Genomic DNA, 22,275 nt, shown 5'->3' on the forward strand with positions numbered 1-22,275 from the left:
AAAGAAATTTTCTCAATATAGTAAGGGTATCATACCAATAACAACAACAGCAACAACAACAAAACAACCACAGCTAAGTTCATACTAAATGGTGAAAGATGTAAGGCTTTCCCCCTAAGACTGAGAACAAGATGAGGCTATCTACTCATTTCTACTCAACAATGTACTGGATGCCCTACCCTGTAGAATAAGATAGAGGGGGAAAAAAAAGAGGTCATTGGAAAGGAAGAAGTAAACTGCCTTTATTTGCAGATACTATTGTTCCTATAGAAATTCTTAAGCAACCAAAAAAAAAAAAAAAAAAAAAACCCACTATAAATAAATAAATGTAGCAAGGTCTTAGGACATAGTCAAGACAAACAAATTGAAGTAAGTGTGGAGTCCATATATATATAGAGAGAGAGACAGAGAGAGCCCACCTATTATGAATAACCTAGATTTCAACAAAATTTAAAAATCTTCATCAAAAGACACTATTAAGAGTATGAGTATTCAAGCTACAGACTGGCAGAAAATGTTTTTTAAATATACATATATATTAATATATATTAACAAATTAAACATATGTAATATTTGTATATATCTAACAAAGGACTAGTTTCAAATTTATATTAAAGTCTATAAGTAAACAATAAAACAACCTTCCATAAAGAACAAATGGCTAAAGAAAACTTTAATAAAGGAAGATAAAAATGACCAGTAAATAGATGAAAAGGTGCCAAAATCACTGGTCATCAGGAAAATGCAAATTCAAATCACAATGAGATGCCACAAAACACCCATTAAAGTGGCCAAAATTAAAACGACAACCAACACTAAATGTTGTTGAGGATTGTAAAGCTACTGGAAGGCTCATACATTGCTGATAAGAATATTAAATGGTACTACCATCTGACTTTCTTATAGAGTTAAACATAACACTTACCCTTTATCCCAACAATTCTACTTCTAGGTATTTATCCAAAAGAAATGAAAGCATATTACAAAAGACCAACATGATAATGCTTATAGCCTTAACCATAACAGTCCCAAACTGTAAATCACCTCAAAATCCACCAACAGGATAATGGATTTTACAAGTATGGAAGGATGGTAGCTTGATAGAAAATTATAATATGCATCAATAAAATGGAATGATTATTGATACATGCGACAACATAGATTAATCCCATATACATTATAGTAAGCAAAATAAGAAAGACTCAGGAGTAGATAATGTATGTTCTACTATATGTTCTCATTATATGTTTCACAGAACTATTGTATGTTTCACAGAACTATAAGGAGTTCTAGAATAAATCAAGCTGCTTTAGAACTATTGTATGTTTCACAGAACTATAAGGAGTTCTAGAATAAATCAAGCTGCTTTATGATTTAAACAAAAGTAAAGACTTTAAGTCAGGGGATTAGCTAGAAAAAAAAATATGAATGAAAGAACTTCTGGGGTTGGTTGGAAACATTCTATGCCTCTGTAGTAGTGTTACACAGGAATATCCATTTATCAAAAATCATCAAATTGTTCACTTAAGATTTATGCATTTCAAAGTATATAAATATCTAAAAACTGTAAATAAATGAAAAATGCGAACATCCACCTAATTCCAAGTAAATCTAAAAGCTTTTATCTTCACAGGTCATGGTTACCTACTAAGATTGTTCTTTTTAGACCCTCTGAATCCAATTAAGGAATGAAAAAAAGGAGAAAATGGTTAGATAATCTTTTACCTATAAAACATTTTTGAGGTGGCACAGCTGTTTATACTTAGGTTGAGTGTCCTTTGTGTATCAACAGTCCTAGGAAAACCCATTCCTTAGCATGAAAATGTATTTCTTTCTTGGAATCTGATGGTCAGGAAAGGAATTTTCAGTTCCAGTATAAGCTTAGAATGGCAGGGAAAAACTGTGGTTATACCATGTAATAAATCCACAACTTCTTAGACTGAAAAAGTGGAAATGGAAAATGATTCTTACATCATAGAGGTTTTATTTCTACTACAGGTAATTCCCTTTTCTATACTCCACTTTCCTTTACAGAAGAAAGATGGATACTTCCAGAATTTGTTCAAATAGAGTCAGAAAGTCTTTGTTTCTCCAATGTTAACCAGAAGTTTTCTCTGGTTCTATAAGGGGTGAGGACTAAATGTTCATTTCTTACAAAGACAAAGGGATCATCACAAGGCTAGATTTGGTCAGGCAAAAACAATAGTGAAATGCCAGAATGCCAAGTACTTCCATAGCCAAATGAAACAGTGATATTTAGACTTTAATCCTTTGTAAGTTGTTTTTGTATGAACTATGACTATATTTAATATCTATTATAGTTTTCACCTCAACTTCATCTTCAGCATACATCTATATTCTTTCTTCAGTCTTCCTCATTTTTAGCCAAACAACTTTTTTTTTTTTTTTTTTGCACTGTGCTTCATGCTTTGGGTAAATGTTTTTCTTTGATTTCCTAAATAGTCCAAAGGCTGTACATTTATGAGATGACCCTTAAAGCTTGAAGACAACAACACTAAAGACCAGCATTTAGTGAGAGACAATGTATCCCACTTTGGTCCTGCAGGAGAATAAGTAAATCTACAAGAAACTGAAATTCCAGAGAAAGAAAGCAAACAAAATTTTTTAAAAACATTGGCCCTTCTTAAATATTTGGTTTAGTTTATACAAGTTTATTTTATAAATAGGACAATTTTTCTTTCTTCTGAACCATATGAATGAATCAAACTATATCAATAGTGCCCTTATTCTTTACATCACTTCTGTGCATCTTCTTGAGGAACCCACTAACAGAAGAAAGAACATGGACTTTCTAGACAGAAATCTGGCAGATTTTGATTCTGTCATGTTGGAAAAGTTATTTAATCTTAATAAGCTCCAGTACCTTGCCTGTAACTAGGGTAATGGTGACCTCTAGAATTTTTTTGTATTTTACACACACACACACACACACACACACACACAATGAGATCTGAATGCAAGGAATGGTGCTTGGCACAGACAAAGCACTAGATAAATTAGAATTCGTTCATTCTGGCTCTTGAATCAAATGACAATTTGTTCATCAGAGTTTTGCCCTCAAGTCATGAACACTGCTATTCCCCATTTCATTTGGCCCTCAGGATTTATGGACTCACTGAGTGAGAACACACAAAACGACCATCTCCTGCATTAAAATTCTAACCCATTATTTGGAACACTTACCAAATGCTATTCCTGGTTATTTAGTCACAAAGGAAATACAGACATCAAAGACTATCATTATGTATTATTTTAATAGTCACTATAAAAAAAAACAATTATTATCCCTCATTTTGCTTCAACTCAGAGAGAAATATTCTTCAGAAAATATTCATATATCAAAGACAACTACCTTGAACAGACCACTAAGCTATTTATATAGGCAGATCAAATGCTTTTTAAAAGACATTACATAATTTTTAAAGATTTCCTTGAATTAAGAAAATAATAAAGAAGTCAGCAATTAAAGAGCTTGTTTTGTTTCACATCAACAAATGAACTAAATATTTTTAAATGGGGAAAAGAATCTCTTAGGATAATTGAACTGTAAAATGAGGTTTGCTTGTGGCTCACTTTTCTGAAACCTAAGTAAAAAATTTGGAGACACATATCTCAAATGATGATGTGGTTCGGTTTTTAAATAGGAAAAAAAAAAAAAAAAGAAATGTCAACTATCTATCTTGTGCATTTTCATGTATCAAAGTCACCTGGAATATGATTATACTCCAGAAGTGTGGGTCCTGAGACATTACTTGCCACTTAAAGAAAATATAAAGCATGTTTATAGTTTTTATTCTTCCTATCATTATATATATTTGAAACCCTGATCATAATATATTTGAAAATCTGATAGAGTCAACATAGCAACAATTTACTTGTTAAATGGCATCAGTGAATGTGTTTTAATTAAATATACCTCAGAAAATAGTCTTTGATTTCTTAAAATATACATATAATTTATTATAGAATTTGGACATTTAATTTTTAAATTTCAAAAATCTAACGCAATGAATAAAAACAATATAAATATAAAATAACTTTATTCACAAGTAAACTAATTTTATTACCTATTTTATAATATTTCATTGAAGTTCTGATTAAAATAGAGAATTATAGTGCCTACTAAATAGTTGATATGAAATAATTTAAATTCTTCCTAAGGCATTAATTTTATACAGTCTATAACATTTTAATGGCCTTGTGAACATCCTAAGCAACTCTTCTCAGAAAATAAAAATTCAGATGCAGCATAGCTTTTTTTTGTAATTTATTTTGATAGACTTCAGTGCATATATGAGGTTGACTTTAAATACTAACAATCTACTTGTAAAGTCTACTGTCAATGTTTACTTATAATCGAATATGATTAATTTAGCCAGTTGGCTCCTGGCAGTACCCCCAGTAATGGAAAATTATCATAAGCCAATATATCTTGATTACAACAGCCTGTACCTTTATTGTCTGTCCAGATTCTTTTCACATCAGGTCTATAATGAAAAGCTAAGTCACAAACAGAGGTATTAGAAGATACACAATGGGGCCACTGTTTTCTAGAACAAATCAAATTTTCAATAACTCATAATGTAATTTGAGGGCTTTCATTATATAATCCCTCAACAAACAATTAAATTCTACAGATTTTTTCCCCATTTAACAGTGATGTTAAATGGGAAAAAAATATCTGTATATCTTAATACATAACCCATGAAATAAATTAAAAGTAAATCGAAGCATATGTTTAGTCTTTGATTCGAGAAGAAAACAATTGGTAAACGTTTAAGCAAGAATTAAAGGCAAATATTTATATTGTTAGATTTGGCAGCAGAGGTGGGCTCTCAAGAGAGACAACATGTTCCAAATGGTGTATTCCATTCTCCTATCAGCCCCATTCATAAAGTGCCTCTCTATTACGCAACAGGATCACTCTGCTAGGTTAATGAACACAGGCTGATGTTTAGCAAAACTGGTTGTATATACAAAGGAGAAAGTACCATTCATTTTTACTTAAAAACAAAATCTGCCTAAACAACATGCTTAGGCAGAGGTATCTTTCCACTGAAGTCAAAGTAAGCAAACCTAACTGAATGGGGAATAGGAACGCACAACAAATGGGCACACCACTCAGGAGAGCTCAGAGGGGGTTCTCCAAAATGCAAGAGTAAAGTAGTTTTGTGGACAGAGATTAAAGGCTGCCATACCTCTAGCATGTGTTTATTATTCTCCCCTGATACTACTAGGATTCTAATTGAAGACAAGGGACTTTGGGGGACCCTAACATTGTCTTAGCCTTTCTTAACGCGCTCTTAACCAAGTGGAATTCGCTCTATCCCGAGTCCAATAGTGACCTCGCAACCCCAGATCTGAAGTCCCTGCACTTGCACCAGGTTCACAAACCAGGCCAGCCAAGAGGGAAGATCAATGGCAACACGAGACTGCATGTTTCCCGGACTTTTGTTTGCTCCGGCTTACATTTTAGACGGACATTCACACCCTTCTTGCGGAGCCTGGGAAGATATTAAATACCCGTATCCCTCATGAAGACAGCCCAATCACAGCCCCGCAGAGTGTAGAGGAACCCAAGAGTGTCCCCAAGACCGAGTCAGAGCCTAGACCTTCCCTGAGGTCGAGCACAATTTGCGCTTGGAGCAAGGGAGAAATCATGTCTCAATTCCTTCTGAGGCCACACTTTCTGTATAGACCCACCTGCATGGGAGCTTCGTGTCTCATTGTTCTCAAAACGTCCTTTCTCTCTGGTTAAGACAGCGCTGGCCCGGGCGCTGGGTCAAGCATGCACCGCTCGCGCGCTCCACGTTCCACACTCTGCACTCTTGGGGTTCACTAACCGGCTCCAACATCAGCACCGGAGCTGTCCCCTCCTTGGCGCCGCACACGCGTACTGGCCCGGAGTCCCGCGCGCTCCTGGGAGTTGTAGTCTTAACGCTGGGAGCTTTTTTCGCAAACCAGCAAGCCCTGAACTACATCTCCCGGCAAACAAGCACAAAACAGGCGGTCTCCTCCAGTCAGACTTGGCCGCGGAGCCTCCCTTCACCTCCCTTGGAATCGCTCTGGTTGTTACTGCTCGGAGCCTCCCAACCCATTTCTTCGCGAGGTGCGGGAGAAAGTGACTCCAGCTGGTATCAACGGTGAATTTTTCTTTTCTCCTCACAGGCTTCCGTGTCTAGATTGTGATTTTCTGGTTAGGAAACGTACTACCTTGTGCTAATTCCCATTACAAACGAAACCGGCGCCGCGTTCTGGGACTCTCCGCCCTACACCTCCTTATCCCGAAACGGGAAAGTTTACGTATTTCCATAGGCAGCGTGGAGTGCTTTTACAATTTCATTCAACAAACGCGGGGGAGAAAGATGATAAATAGCACACACATTAAAAAAAAGTAGTTCACTCACAATTGCATCGACAAGGCGCGCGCGCACACACATACATACACACACACACACACACACACACACACGCCCCAAAGTCCGTCAAAGCGACGTTTCGCGCAGAGCATGCAGAGGAACTCCCTTCTGCTCACCTTTCCGTACAGCTCCATTGCAACTCGAGATTCCGAAATTCTCAGTAACGCCTGCTGCTACAAATGAGGTTAGGGTCTTACGCAGGAAGCTGAGCTAAACGCACAACACAATGGAAGGGGTGGGGGTGGCGGCTGGCGGAGGGAGAAACGAGAGACGTGGAGAGTACAGCTGATTTAGATAGATGGTTTCTTTCCTCTGGAGGGAAAGCGTGGAGTCTTCAAGTAGCAGCTGCAGAGAAAGGGCTGAGAATCTCTTAGCAAGTGCCAGGGGCGCGATTGCGCTGGGCAGCCCCTCCCGAGGCCCTCCCCCAGGCACCTTCCACCGTCATTAGCGCGCACACACACAGGCGCTGCTGGCCGCAGGCTGGAGAGCTGATAGGGCACTGGGTTATTTACCCAAAGCAAGTCACATAAAATGAACACATTCATCACCAGAGCCCAGAAACACCGTCACAGAATGAGATAGGAGACCTCTATTAAGTTACCCTGTTCTTTCTTTAACGCAATTATTCCTTACGTTACAAATGTACTCCTCCCAGATTAGTTCAAAAATGGTTTTGAAATCTAACCTCACTTTTGTTATACTTATTTTCCCCCTCATTTGACTCATGTGGGCTATCCGTGTTCTCTGTACCTATCTAGGGACAGCTCTCCCTTTAAGAATTAATCAGTCCAGTAATGATTCCTGACTTTTGCATGAGGTTGAAATGATTATTATTGGAGGCAGAATGGAAAAAGAATCAACTTCATATGGGCTCAGAGGCATGGAAGTAATAACCTGAATCAGCTTGAAACTTCTTTGCATTACAGAAAGCAGTGGAACAGAGAGGTTCTGAAACTCAAATGTGCTTGAAAATCTCTTGGGGGAAGTATTTAAAATTCACACTCTCAAGACATGCATAGGGATTCTGATTCACTATTTGTGATGAGAGTCCAGGAATTAGCATTTTAAACAAACACTTCAGCAACTCCCATGCAAATGGTCCTTTTCCATAGTTTGAGAATGATTACCTTAAAAGAATGTGTATGTAAGAAATATTCAAAAATTTCACAGATTGACTCAATAATGCAACAACAATGTTGGGAGCCTACCGTGTTCAAAATACCTCATTAATTTTAGGTTGTTTTCTGTTTTTTGTTTTTGTTTTTGTTTTTGTATTCTATTTTTCTTAAGAAATCTAAGATCTGTCTTCTAATTTTCTGATCATTGAGAATAGAATGCTGTATCACCTACGGAAATAGTTTTTACAACTTCTCAGAAAATACAATTAAAAATGTTCCACTCATAGTTGAAGTTATGTGATGGTTAGAGCAATTTCATTTAAATTAACTAATAACAAATAAAAGATGAAGTGAACCTAGTATCACTATGTTTCACGGTAACACTTACTAGGAGTAAGACTTCTGTACCTGTTTTTAAAAAGATCTATGTAAAGGTGCATCTCTTTATATTTTTCCCCAAGAGAAGTGCCAAAAAATAATAATAATACTGACAATTAAATATATATACTTACTTGGAACTTAATAAAAATCTGTACAGCTACTTTCTTCAGAAGAATTTCCTGTAATTTTTATACTATCATTACTTTCTAAAATTTTCAGAATTCAAAGAATCTGTTATCATAGAACATATTTAAATGTTTCAAATGATGATGTTTTAGATTTACTATTCTTTGAAAAGTTCTTGCCTTCTTAACATTTTCTAACAATGAAATACCTTTTCAGTTTCCTAGTATGTCTTTTATTTGTGGAAGAACCCATGAAAATTGAGTTGTGAAAAAAACTAGAGTTGCAAAAGGTTTTGGGAAACAATTCTGTCCTCTTTGTCATCCCTCAGTTGGCTGTATCTATGTGGGTAGAGGGAATTAAAAAAAAAAAAAAAAAAAAAAAGCCAGGGATGAACTAAACAAACAAAAGTGGACTGGACCTGATTTTCTCCCTAAAGTCAGAGCAAGAGCACTTCAGCTTTGCTTGGAATCAGGCCACCATCTAGGAGTTTCATTCTCAAGGTCACCAGATGGCTGCTGAAGCTCCAGCTCTCATATCCACATTATAATCAGCAAGAAGGAAGGATGACAGGCATTCCCCCATTCCTTTAAATACACCAGGGCTCTTATATTACAGTGCCTAGAAATAATTTAATCTTATGATCATACCTAATTGCAAGGCAAAGGCTGAGAAATGTAGCCCCCATTCTGGGTGAACATATGCCCAGCTGAAAATCAGGAATTTCATCACAAAAGAAGGGTAGACCCAGGTATATATCAGATATATATATATATCAGATAGCTGATAGTCTTTACCACAGAGCATCAGGGGACTATAAAGTTTGCTGCTTTTCCCCCTTTGCCATTTTACTGAAATATAAATGTCTCATTATTTAAAAACTTAACAATTCCCAGGGATCTCTGTAATTTAACAACAATCAAACGCTTAAAACCAAAGGATTACCTAAAAGTTAGAATATTCTGGCTTTTTTTTTTTTTTTAAGATTTTCTTTTCTTTATTTGAGAGAGAGAGAGAGCAGGAGCAGGGGGAAAGGGCAGAGGGAGAGGGAGAAGCAGACGTGGGGCTCAATCCCAGGACCCTGAGCTCAAGGCAGATGCTTAACTGACTGAGCCACCCAGGCGCCCCCAGAATATTCTGGCTTTTATTGGGAAAAGAGGGAAGCCTTCTTCATTTACATACGAATCTGGGATGAGGGGTTGATATTAAAAGGATTTTAAAAGGCAGAATATAGTTAATAGAAGCCAAAAGGGCCACCAGTGAATGTCAGGGAGTATGTAACATAAGCACCCCATACTGGAATACAGAGCAGACTCAAAGGCCCTGAGGCCGAAAGAAGGCGACATGCCCAGAGTCACATGGATCATTAGAGGAATAGGCTAGAAGGAGAACTCTTAAATCTCTGTCTCTGAGTTGTTTTTTTGTTGTTGTTGTTCCAAAACACTATTCAGTATTGATTGGATTTTTAGTACCCTGCTTTTATTTAATATCTACCAGTATTCATTCTGCTTGCATTTATCTAGTTTATCTATCATTCGCTTTGTTGTTATCAATCCATGTCTGTGTCAGATCTATTAAATGGTAAAATTCCATCAAGTAGGGTCAAATTGAGATAATTTATTTGGCTAAAGAAGAGCCAAAAACAAAAATAATTAAGTATAAATTAGTAGCGATGATATTGGTTAAATCAAAAATAGCAATAGACATTTTGTTCCTACCACTGTTACCATCTCTCCATTAGGACTTACACTAAAAATTAAATGGCTGAAACTTAGCATAAGAGATAAGAATGTCCCTGGGCATTCACTTACTCCCTCGTGCAAGCTTTATTCAAACCCATGGTGCAAGGATGTTGCTGGGTGTCTAATCCTAGATATTTCTAGGACCATCCCCAATCAAGCAGGAGGTTTTTCAGGCCTGAGCTTTGTTACCATTGTCTAACTCACTGTGTTAGGTCTGGCTTTGATTTCAATTTTGTGCAGCATCTGTATCAAGAAATGCTATTGATTGTCTTATGTTCTCTTTGGAAGAAATTAAACATCCCCGTGATGTTATTGATTCCTTTTTAATTAAAAGGGAAAACCATTTTTAACTCATTCTTGCTCACAATGTTTTAAACCTCACAAATAATTAATATAAGTAAGGTGCTTTAAAAAGTAAATAAAGCCATTCCAAATGAATAAGGAAATGTTGCTTTCTTTAACATGAATATATTATTGATAGCTAACCTTTCTTCAACACCTATACTATAGTAGGCACTTTGTCTATATCATTTCATCTAATCCTCAGTAATATTTCAAGGTAGTATTATTAATCTTATTTTACAAAGAAAGTTAATAGAGAGGTTAAGTATTTTGCTTAGGGATACCTAGCTAGTAAGATATTTGGGCCTACATTTAGAGCTCAGGGTTATCTGAGTCCAAAGCTGAGACTCCTGCCCACAGTTTTTCTCATAAAAACTAATGTTGCTTAAAAAATAATTTGTTTTATAATATCTTACAAAGTAGTTTTGCTAGACTTTGTTGTGGTTGACATCACTTGGGAATGAGGATACTACTTCTAGTCCACTCATGGAATTACTGGATTACTTATATGTTTTCATACAACACTCTTTAATTTGAAAACTGCTAACATATTCAGATAAACAGTGATTCATTTGGTTCATCAGAAATATTATTAATGAACTTCACATCTTCTGGTAAAGTGTATTATTATATTTCCAGCTTATGGCAGTTTTAGAATAAACAGATTATAATTATGCAAATTATGAGAAAAATAGAGTACTAATGATCCTCACATTTCATACAAAGTACTTACTCAGCTACAGGTTTCAGACTGGTATCCTGAGGAAAAGGTATGTGACCTACATCTTTAGTAAGCCTGGTGTACTTTGAAAGAGACAGCATTATCTGCTTAGAAAAATCATTACTCTTGTAAAGCTATTACAAATTTTGGAAAATAATTTTATAATTCAGACCCAACTTAATGATGAGGAGTTTAGATTAAGCTTCCTACCTCTAGGCTTCTAACCTATCAAAAGAGAGTCAATTCAATATATGACTCTGAGAACAGAGAGTGGCCCCTCAGCATCACCTCTTAGAGGACTTGAAATAGTGTGGGATAGTGTGTGTGTTGGGGGTGAGGGTGGGAGGTTAGGGGAGCAAGCTGGAAGAGCATGCTGTTGACAGCCAGCCAGACTACCCGTGACTCCTAGCATGCCATCAGGAGCTGGGTGCCTAGAGTTACCTGTTCATAACTCTAAGCTAAGCTTACATCTCATAGCCAAGTCCAGCAAAGAAGAATGAGGTTCATAACAAACATCTATGTCCTGAACCTCCATAGCATTTAAGAACTGATAGACTAGTACACAAAGGGATCTTATTTATTATTATTAATTTAGCTCAATTTGCCCATTTTACAGTTAAGAAATTAGGTCCCAGAAAGCTGAAATGACCTACCTAAATCCCAAAGGTCATGCAGTGCTATTGAAGGGCTCTGACTAATATTGGAAAAAAGACTATTCTGAAAGTATGTTGCAATTTATTAATATAGTCCATTTTTATGTGTATCAATAATTTCCACTGAGTTATTTTTAAGCTTACATATTATAATTTAAAATGGAGAGTTAAAAAAGGATAACACACCATCCTCATCCTCATGGAGGCTCCAAACCTATTCAGGAGACCAAATATGTAAAGAGGTAACAGATAACCAGACATCATGTCAGAGATAACACACAACAGTGCCTGATTAGCTGCCTGCCCACTCTCATCATTAGTAACTGCTTTAAAGACATATAGGAGAGAGTAATCAGTTCACAGATCTTCTATGGGGAAGTAAAGTATGCCTCTGGATAAAAGTTTGTCTAAATGTAAATGTAGAATGAGAGATATGATCTGGGAGCCCTTCAAAGGAACTTAAAGATTACCGAGTTCTTTCTGAATTGGCAGATAAAGAAATCAAGGATCAAAAATGGGTAGACTCACCTAACATTACCCTTATTAATAACAGAGCCAGGACTAATATACAATTCACATGACATCAAGACCAGAGCTCTTTGTAAATATAAATATTTCAACAATCATTACTTTAGACTGGAACGCTTATTTGTTGTCTCATAACTTGACCAAACTTTAGCTCAAACATCATGATGTTACCAACATTAACTCAGAAGTCAGAAACTTCCTCCAGAAAGAAGATCTGATAGCTCTATCCTCTATGCTGGTTGAGAAACAGGGTATAAAATCTAAGGAGAGTTGAAGTATAATATGACCTTCAAACAGGGGCATGTACAGCATTTTAAATTTTAGTATTTTTAAAATGTGACATGATAATTAAGCTTCAGAACCGAAGTTTTACTGTTTTTCTAACTAAAATTAAATTTGACCCAAGTCCACACATATTAAGATGGTTACAAGTTCAGTATCAAATGATTTGACAAGAATGGGGGGAGGGTTTCTGCTTCCTTCTTCGTTAGATCGCACAAGAACCCTGGAGCATAGACAGGACAGTAAAATGGTACATGCCAGACGTCTTTGACAGTCACTGATGTTGCTCTTTCTCAGGTTAACATGGCCCCTGTGCAGGCAAGTCACATCATTTCCTCATGCCAACCTAAGCCACAGAGATCCTGGTAGAAGTCCCAAGGTCATAAGCACATAATATATCAGTTTGCTTTGCTGTGTAACAACCTCTAAATTTAGGGATTTAAACAACAGTCATTCTCAGTTCATGATTCTGTGGGTTGACAACTGGGACTGGGCTTTGTTGAACAGCTCTCTCTGTCTCAGTTGGATTCATGCATACTTCTGCAGCTAGCTACCAGTCACCAAAAGCCTTTGTTTCTTGGCATTATTTGGGTTTTGGATGGGGAATGGGGGAAAGACTAGGCCATGTGTCTTTCATCGTCTAGTAGGCTATCTTCAATCTGTATGCATGGCAGCTTTTCAGGGTTCTAAGAGATAGAGCAGAAACATACAATGTCTCTTGAGGTCTAGATTCAGAACCAACCTAGCATCCCTTCTGCTGTATTATATTGGCCAGAAGAAGTAACAATTTAGCTCAGATTCAAGAAGTGGAGAAATGAACTCTACTTCTTGATGAGAGGAGCTGCAAAGTCACATTTTAAAAAGACTCAGATGCACAAAGACATGGAACATGTAGCCATTGCTACAACCTAGAATACACAGGCCAACACTGCATTGGGCTCTACCAGTTCAAAGGCTCTGCATTCCAATAAGCCCCTGTCTCTGCTGCTCTTGACATAGAACTCCTACTACCTTCCCAACCTAAGGGATTTATCAGCCTCATAGGACCTCTCTTCAACCCTCAATCACAGTACTTCTGTCGATTAGTTTTCTCTTTAAGAAATCCTCTTTAATTGTTTACACAGATCTAAGCCTTTAATATCAAAGATGTGTCTAGAAAATTCCTCCTGGTGCAACCAAAACAGATGATTACTTCTTCTCTGTTAACTAGCCCCAGAGGGTAAGGAAGTTAGGAATTCCTGAGAATTCACAGGCCTTGTCACTCCTAGTGCAAGGAAATAACACCTTTCATTCTTCTATGATCACGTTATGGACAAAAAGGGGATTCAGGCATTTCTCAACAGCTCTTCTGTCACATTTAATTCTCAGTTAGTCTCCCTGATACAAAATTTATAGGAAACTTGAGCTGGAAAGATTATCAATCATCTTTAAAACAAATATTTGTGAGCAATATTTTCGCCATGAAGGTGTTATCATGTCAAATAAGTATTTTTCTTCTATCTGATCCTTTAGCTCTTTCATAATCTGAGTATGGGTTTCTGAAAGGAGGAATATTATATCATTATTAAGCACATATTAACTCTGATTGAAACAATTATAGTTGAAATACAACTTTATATTGCTGTGACTTTTTGAAAGATGCATTTTCTTGATTTTATCTGCTAATAACCCTGATGTAAACAAAAGTTTTCCTGCATAGTAATAAAGATCTCTTTCAGGAGAAGCATGTTAAACTATTAAAAATCACATTAAGCACTGATCACATACTAGCATAAATTAGTAGCATGTCTTTAAGAAGGCCAGAGTGCACCTCAGGAAGGAGAAGGAAGGTGAGGGAGCCGTACTTACCTAAGAAGTACTTTATACTACAGGCTCTTCTAGTCATTTCACATGGTTGAACTTAATGTTTACATTAGTGAGATACAAATATGACTGTTGTCTATATCAACAGCAAAAGATGGTACAAACTGAGTCATTTGTAGAAAATTTAATAAAGGAGTTATCTGCAGAACTGTGGGCAAAGTTAGTGGAAACCACTAAGGGAAAATAGAATACCCTGGGTCTAGAATCAACAGGGAACCAGAGAGAAGTTACAGCCAGGTGGCCATGGCCCAGGAAGAGGGTATTCACTGCAACTACAGGAAAACTGCTTTTAAAGATGGAGCCTGCAGTGGAAAAAAATAACCAGCCCTCCTACCCTCTGCCTCCTGCTAGCTCCCCATTGCTGAACCCAATCAGAAGCCAAAGCTATGGAGCCTATAAACGCAGTCCATGTACTCAGCCTCCTAAGACACAGTAGGATAGAGAAGGTGGAATAGGGCAGAGGAGGAGGGCAAATAGGGGGTATCCACACTTCATCCTATTTTAAAGATGAACAAATTGAGAATCAAAGGAAATACTAACTTCTGCAGGTCACAAAAAAACTCGGATCTTTCTAGTTCTTTTTGCATTTTACATGCTAACTACCCTACTGAGCTTGGTAGAGAGAAAAACTATTTATGTTTTTCATCATAAGGAGCATTTCCCAAAATCCCAATTCTATTTCCCTCTTTGAACTTGCATATTCTTTTTTTTTTTTTTAAGATTTTATTTATTTATTTGACAGAGAGAGACAGCAAGAGAGAGAACACAGGCAGGGGAAGTGGGAGAGAGAGAAGCAGGCTCCCCACCGAGCAGGGAACCCAACATGGGGCTCGACCCCAGGACCCTGGGATCACGACCTGAGTCGAAGGCAGACGCTTAACGACTGAGCTACCCAGGCACCCCTGAACTTGCATATTCTAACATCCCCAGGATGACACAGTGAGAGATGGTTACGTGTATCATCACATTTCAACTGGACCCTTGAGGAATCTCTATATACCATCTCTCTTTCATCTCCTTTGAATATGATTCCTAATAAGAACAATTCCACTATAGAGTGCTTTAATTACTCAAATCAACAAATATTTATTAATTGCTTAATATGCACCACAGTTGTTTTCAACACTATAGAGGACAAAACAGGCATATATGACATGGACTGTATGTTTTAGCACTCATAATCTTGTCGAGTTTTTTTTTTGTTTTATTTGTTCATTTTTTTTAAGATTTTATTTATTATTTGAGAGAGAGAGGGAGAGAGAGAGAACACAAGCAAGAGGAGCAGCAGAGGGAGAGGGAGAAGCAGACTCCCCACCGAGCAGGGAGCCCCATACGGGGCTCAATCCCAGGACCCTGGGATCATGACCTGAGCCAAAGGCAGACGCTCAACTGACTGAGCCACCCAGGTGCCTCTGTTCATTTGCTTTTAAAGGCAATATATGCTCCAGGAGACCAGGGTTTCTGTTTGACCTAGATGAATGTCTCGCATATAGTAGGTGTTTAACAAAATTTGATGAATTAGTGAATAAAAAGAAATAAAATAGTGGAAATCAAACATAAGGAAGCTCATAAAGATGTGTCATGAATAGTAAGGGGTTAGGAGGCTCAAGAAGGATGAAGATCAGGGAAGATTACAAAGAATGAGGAAGCTTTGTTGAAAATGGAGATGTTCAGGGAATCTTGGAAAAATGAATGGGGTTTCATACATAAGAATGGAAAAGACATTTTGGTATTTTACAGGGGGACTTTGGGCACTTGAAAGAGGAAATGGTTCAGGGGACTAGATTTTTCCTACAGAAAGTAAGGGCAAACAGGATCAAGGGAGAAGTTTGCTCTGGAGGAACCCGGTATACCCCTTCTGATGCCTTAATGGATTCTCTGGAGCACCTCCTTTTCTCAACAATGTCTGCTGTTTTAGGTTGGATGATATTCGGGAAAACGTGCTTGTCTAGCCTTCTTTCTTAGCATAAGACTTTGTTTAGTGACTTCTAGCACTAAACTAAGAGTTTGTTTGTTTTAAGATCTCAGCTTAGCTATCCCTGCCTCTGGGAAGTTTTCCTCGGAACTTCCAGGCTCCATGTTTATTCCTCCCTGAGTTCCTATCATGTTCAGAGTTTCTGCCATCACAGCAGTTACTGGAGTGTATTAAGGTGGCTTGTAGTATGGTTTCCTTCTGCACAGTTAGTGGCAAGAGGCCTGGGACTGTCTCCCTGTTGCCATACAATGTGTGAATGACTGTGTCACCAATAAGCCATAGGGAGGATTTTAAGCTATTTTATGAACATGATTAGACTTATCTTTTCTCAAATGCTATATTTCAAGCTGAAAAAGGTGGTTTTTTTTTGGTGACAGGATTTTTGTAACACTGAAAATCACATTGTACACGTAGCTAGGAGTAGGACTAATGTGGTTTGGGACATAGGGGGTCCAACCTTGGACCTCGGTTTGCCCAGGACTAAGGGCTTCTTGGGGTGTGGGATTCTTAGTGCTGAATCCTCAAAAGTCCCAGGCAAAGTGGAGTGAGTTGGCCCCACCCTACTGGGAAATGCTTCTACTCTGCATTATGCTACGCCTGTAAACCCAAGCAAAGGTTGTGTTAATGCTATAAAAATTGTAATTTCTGACCTCGCTTTTTCATCCCTGGACTAATGGAACATTATGTCTCAGTAGAAAAGCATTCACCCTGTGAACAGTAGCCAGTCAAAGCTGAGAATTCTTAGGTTCTGTCAATTCATGTTGCTTTTAGCATACCACAATAATTGTTTCTCTCAAAGTCACCTGTTAGGCCTTGTGATATAACTGTACGAACTTTCAAGCAGGGATTTTGCCCTTCAGGTGTTTCATTATAGATGGATTCTTAAGAAGTGTTTTTGTGGTGGTGGTTCTTAATTCCCAGAAGCTACTTAAGGGAGAAATTACCTCCATCCCTCAGAGGAGATACTCAGTTGGAACATAACATTCATACCCAGGTACTTTAGCACTATTTGAATTGAACCCAAGGGAACTGAATTTCAGTTCAATTTACTCCATTATTCTTTATTGGGTTCCTTGGTTTTCCTGTAAAAAAAAAGGGGGGGGGGGCTGGTAGGTGACAGAACAAAGACAAAAATCATACAAGATTTTGAAGAATTGATTTTCTTATTCAGGAAATGAGTTGGATGGAATATATAATGTCGGGAGTACTCTCCAGTCTAACACTCAGAGCCAGGAGAATGGCAGCTACTGAGCTCTTTCATTAGCTTGGAATCCACAAAATGATTATTAAGCTTAACTCAGGCAGCTCAAATGATTTTCTGGAACAGCAGGGATACTGATACACAAAAAACTCCCCCTATGAGTTTTATGTTTTATATGCTTGTGAGTGATTGCAGCTTAAACTCCTAACCTGTGTGTTGTCTCATTCTCATGGATCACAGGCACAAATCAAAGGCAATCCTAAGTCATTGTTTTGAGGCAGAAGTCTACTAGCGCATGCAACAGCTGGCTTTTCAGGAGCTTACTAAGCTTTTTACATGGGCTATTTTATCATTATCTCCTCACATTAAAACTCACCAAGTAGATACATTAGGATGATCTTTGTTTGTAGATGAAAAAATAAATAAATAAATCAAGTCATGAGAAGTTCAGGAAGCTTGCTTTTTTTCAAAAGCAAAAATGTAAGGGTTAAAATTCAGGTGTATGACCCTAGACTTACATACTTATTCATCATGCCACACGTCTGCCATGTGTGTGAATAAGTAGCCCCAGAAATGGTCTGCAAGATAGTTTTTGAAATTCTTGGGTAATTCCCTATAACATCAAAGAGGTAGCTTTGGTATTTGGTTTTGTAACTACAAAATTTCTGAGTTCCTTAATTAAAAAAAAAAAAAAATTACTCCCAAACTAGTACACAAATTGCCAGGTGTCCTCATTAGGTGCATACTGAGAAACCAAATCATGAGGAACCTAGGTGGTTTGGTTGGTTGAGCGTCCAACTCTTGGTTTTGGCTCAGGTCGTGATCTCAGCGTCATGAGATTGAGCCATGCATTGGGCTCCACACTCAGCACGGAGTCTGCTTCAGATTCTCCCTCTCCCTCTGCCCCTCCTGCTTGTGCTCTCTCTCTAATAAATAAATAAATAAATAAATAAATAAATAAATCTAAAAAAAAAAAGAGAGAGAAATCAAATCCTGAAGAGTTTTCCTATCCAAAAATCTCCATCCTAACTTTTACAGCATAAATTTTGAATTAAGAAAAATATCAATTGGAAAGATAATGAAAATAGAATATAACATGGGATATGAATTTTAAAGGATGAAACTACTTATTTAATTTTCAAAGGTACTATTTTCTGAGATTCACTAGGTTCACAATTTTTTTTACTCTTGAGTGACTTTATAGTTTTTGTTGTTGTTGTTTTGTTTTTTAAGTTTTTTATTTTAATTCCAGTATTGTTAATGAACAGTGTTATATTAGTTTCAGGTACACTAAGATGACAGTTTTTCAAAGAACACACAGGTTTCTTTTTTACGTTATGTTTCTTATGTCCAAATAAGATACTTATCCTTTTATAATTCTGTAACATTGATTCAATTCCTTTCAAAGTGAAATGTGTGGTACCATAAATTTTTTGAAGAAAAAGTAAAGTAATAGAGTAGTAATTCCTTACATCTTTGTAGCAACTGTGATACAATCTTTATTGTTATAATCCTCACGTTATAGATGAGGAAACAAAACCAAAGGTAAAGCGAATTGCCTAGAGCACCTATCAACCAAATAGAAAACCCTACATTGGAAGCCAGTTTTGTGAAAGGAGCAATGATTTATGTTGTGCCTAATAGCCATCCCAGGAAATACAGGGTCATGCCCTGGGTCATTACTCCAGCACTTGAGTTTCTATGGGAACCAAGCAGTTAGAACCTTATAGAAATAAATGTTACCATTAAAAAGGAGTAACTCCTGGGGCACCTGGGTGGCTTAGTTGATTAAGTGTCCAATCTTGATTTTGGCTCAGGTAATAATCTCAGGGTTGTGAGATGAAGCCCAGTGTCAGGCTCCATCAGGCTCTATACTGAGCATGGAGCCTGCTTAGAATTCTCTCTCTCTCCCTCTTCCTCTGGCCCTCCCCCAGCTGTCTTTTGCATGAGCACTCTCTTTCTATCAAATAAATATTAATTCATTAATAAAAAAGGAGTCACTCTTAACTGTGAGCATTCACCAAGGCCCTGAGGCTCTTTCCCAAACAGTATCAGCCTTCTATATCCAATCTTAAATCTGCATACTGTTTTCACTGATGCTGGAACTATTCTGGATTAATTGAATTCATCTAGATGAAAAAAGATATATATTGCTCATCGAGGACTTTTAAGCAGGGTGATTTACCATGTGGCAAGATGGCCTTGTCCACCTGAAATAAAACTCTGATTGTTATCATTAATAAAAGGAGAAGGATATGAGCTTTTCATGAGATTATTTGCTATGGACAAGTCACTGCCACAATGATAAAGTTGCTGATTTTCAAGATACTTTTAGGTAGAAGGATATGCTATTTTTAATTATATTGTGTACTTCTATGGATGAGGGTAGTCTAAGGAAACATTTATACCTGAATTCTTCCTATGATTTATAAATTTATATAGAAGGAATTTCAAGGGTCTTTCAATGTTGTTACATTAATCACAGACTTACATTGATGTTTCTCATTAATTCCCTTATAACTGATTATTATAGTCCTGGTGATAAAATTTAGTATTTATAGACACTTAGAGGTTACAAAATAATATTCCCATATTTTAATTTTATTTTATGGCACCAAGAGAGTCTGAAACTAAAGCAGAAATGTAATCACTAGGATTCACATTTTTTTTATTACCCTGTTTTTATAAAGAACTATATACCTTCTGGCAAAAGGTTAGTTCCTAGAAAAATCATGAAACTTGCTGTGGATGGTCAGAGGCCCGATTTCATACACAGACAAACCAATACACAGAAACAAAGATAAATCTAAAGTCACAGACCATCAAGATTTACTAAGTCGCTATTTACAAAGAGGAAGCAGATACTGAAAGCTAATTCTACAGCACCCAAAGATATGAACAAGTTTAGCTACTCCATTTTCAGAGTAAGAAATGTTGATGAGCCTCTTGGCTTCTGTAAGCCTTTATTTTCCTGTCTGTAATATAGGGTCAGCCATAGCCCCAGGGCTGTTTTGATATTATGTTCCTGTAAAGAGCTATATTGATGGGACCGATGGTCAGAGGCCCTGGGATGGATCTGAGTTGCATGAGGACACTCTAACAGGGAGCAAATCTGCAAAACAGCCCAGGTTTACAGGGAGAAATATGTCATCTACACTGAATGATTACAGCATGACAAAGCCAATGGCACAACTGTCCATGTGTGCATTGACTCTAGCAAGGTGGTTATCACTAGACTAGAGCTGGACAAAAACCAGAACTGAATGTAAAGCTAAATCTCATCAAGTAGGAAAAAAAGGCGGGGGGGGGGGGTAAATATAAGGAAGAAACAACTGAGAAGATGCAGGAATAAAGTAATCTTACATATGACTTTCAAAGAAAAACGTTAAAACGAAAAAGAAAATTTTAATGTTGGACAAGTTACTGAATCGAGGCTCAATGTTCTTGTATGTAAAACAGGAAGAATGCTAATAGCTACCATGTAAGACTTTTTCTTCAGGATTAAATGAAAGGATATATGCCTGCGAAAATGCTTTTCAAACTATAAAGCTCATGCTAGCCAGACCACACTGGTAGAGAAAAGGAGCACATCTACAATTGAAAGATACTTTGATATCTTTGGATCCTGTTTCACATTACATATGAATTGTGGAGAAAAATAATCCTACAGAAGTTTATTATGTAAGTCACGTTTTTAACCTGGTTAGAAAACCAGTGTCTGCTATTATGAAGGCTCTCCTCCTTTCCCACACTGGATATGTGAGGGTTGCTCTGGGTTATATCCTGGTCTCTTTCCTACCCTCTCTACTATCCTAGGCCATCTCATCCACACCCACAACTGCAGTCTCCATTGATCTAACAATGTCTCCTACAATCTATTTTGAGCCCAGATCTTTTCCTGACCTTTAGACTGGTTTAGCCAACTGCCTACTGGATATCTCCATCTTTATGTCCAAGGATATCTCAAATATAGCTGGACCAAACAGCACTTCCCTCTTCCACCCTTGCTCCTTCCTGTGTCCTCCATCTTTTGAATGGTTCCACCATCCATTTCGTTGCTCGGGTCAGAAATTTTGGCTTCACATTGACTTTTCAATCTCCATTATTCCTCAAATCCAATCAATCACCAAGTATTGTCCTTTCTGGTATCCAATTAAAATATCTCCATTTCTATTGTCTTCTACCCAGACTATGTCACCATCAGCAGTCTTTTGAATTATGTTTCTAGTCCTCAACCTCCATTTTCTCCCAATCCATTCTCCATACTGTCACCTGAGTGATCATCCCGAAATCCAAAGTTAATCAAGTATTCCTTATGCTTAAAACCCTCTGATGGCTTCCCCATGTCCCGCAACTTAACATGGCTCATAAGGTCTTCATGATCTAGCTTCTGCTTATTCTCAAAGCCCTTCTCTCTTACCTTGAAAGTACCAGCTTTACTGAGTCTCTTCCATTATGCCATATTTCCTTTTGCCTCTATACTTTAGTATAGGCTAGATCTTCTGCTTGAAATACTGTCTCATTCTTCCTGCAAAACATACACACACACATATACACATACTTACTGTATTCTCTTAATTCACAGTTAATTTTTTAACTCTTAAACTTTCTATCATCTAGGACACTGTCTTAATCCATCCCATTCTGAAGTCTAGGCTAGGTATTTTCCAATATATCCCCTGTACTTCTACCATCATAACATTGTAGTAAGTAAAGGAGATTATTCTAGATAATCTAGGTGAGGTGGGTCTGAGTCAGTTGAAAGGCCTTAAAAGGAGAGCTGGCTTCTCTGAAGAGGAAATTTGGCCCATGGATAACAGCTTCACCTCATGTCCACGAGTTCCTCCCTGCCTTTCTTGATGCCAGTCCTACAGATTTGATATTCATCTATCCAGCCCCCACAACC

General features: G+C 37.4%; 1 protein-coding gene across 1 annotated transcript in view; it reads right to left on the reverse strand.

The window, feature by feature from the left end:
• The window catches only part of RAB3C (RAB3C, member RAS oncogene family), a 272,590-nt gene extending 265,572 nt beyond the window's left edge, over window positions 1-7,018 (reverse strand). Inside the window, exon 1 of the mRNA XM_087861892.1 lies at window positions 6,557-7,018. Coding sequence (XP_087718018.1) covers window positions 6,557-6,574 — 18 coding nt within the window. The 5' untranslated portion in view covers window positions 6,575-7,018. The remainder of the gene's footprint in view (window positions 1-6,556) is intronic.
• Window positions 7,019-22,275: the final 15,257 nt, after the last annotated feature.

The sequence above is a fragment of the Ursus americanus genome, chromosome 5, assembly GCF_024610735.1.
Source record: "Ursus americanus isolate L20-20 chromosome 5, mUrsAme1.1.p, whole genome shotgun sequence".
Classification (NCBI taxonomy): domain Eukaryota; kingdom Metazoa; phylum Chordata; class Mammalia; order Carnivora; family Ursidae; genus Ursus; species Ursus americanus.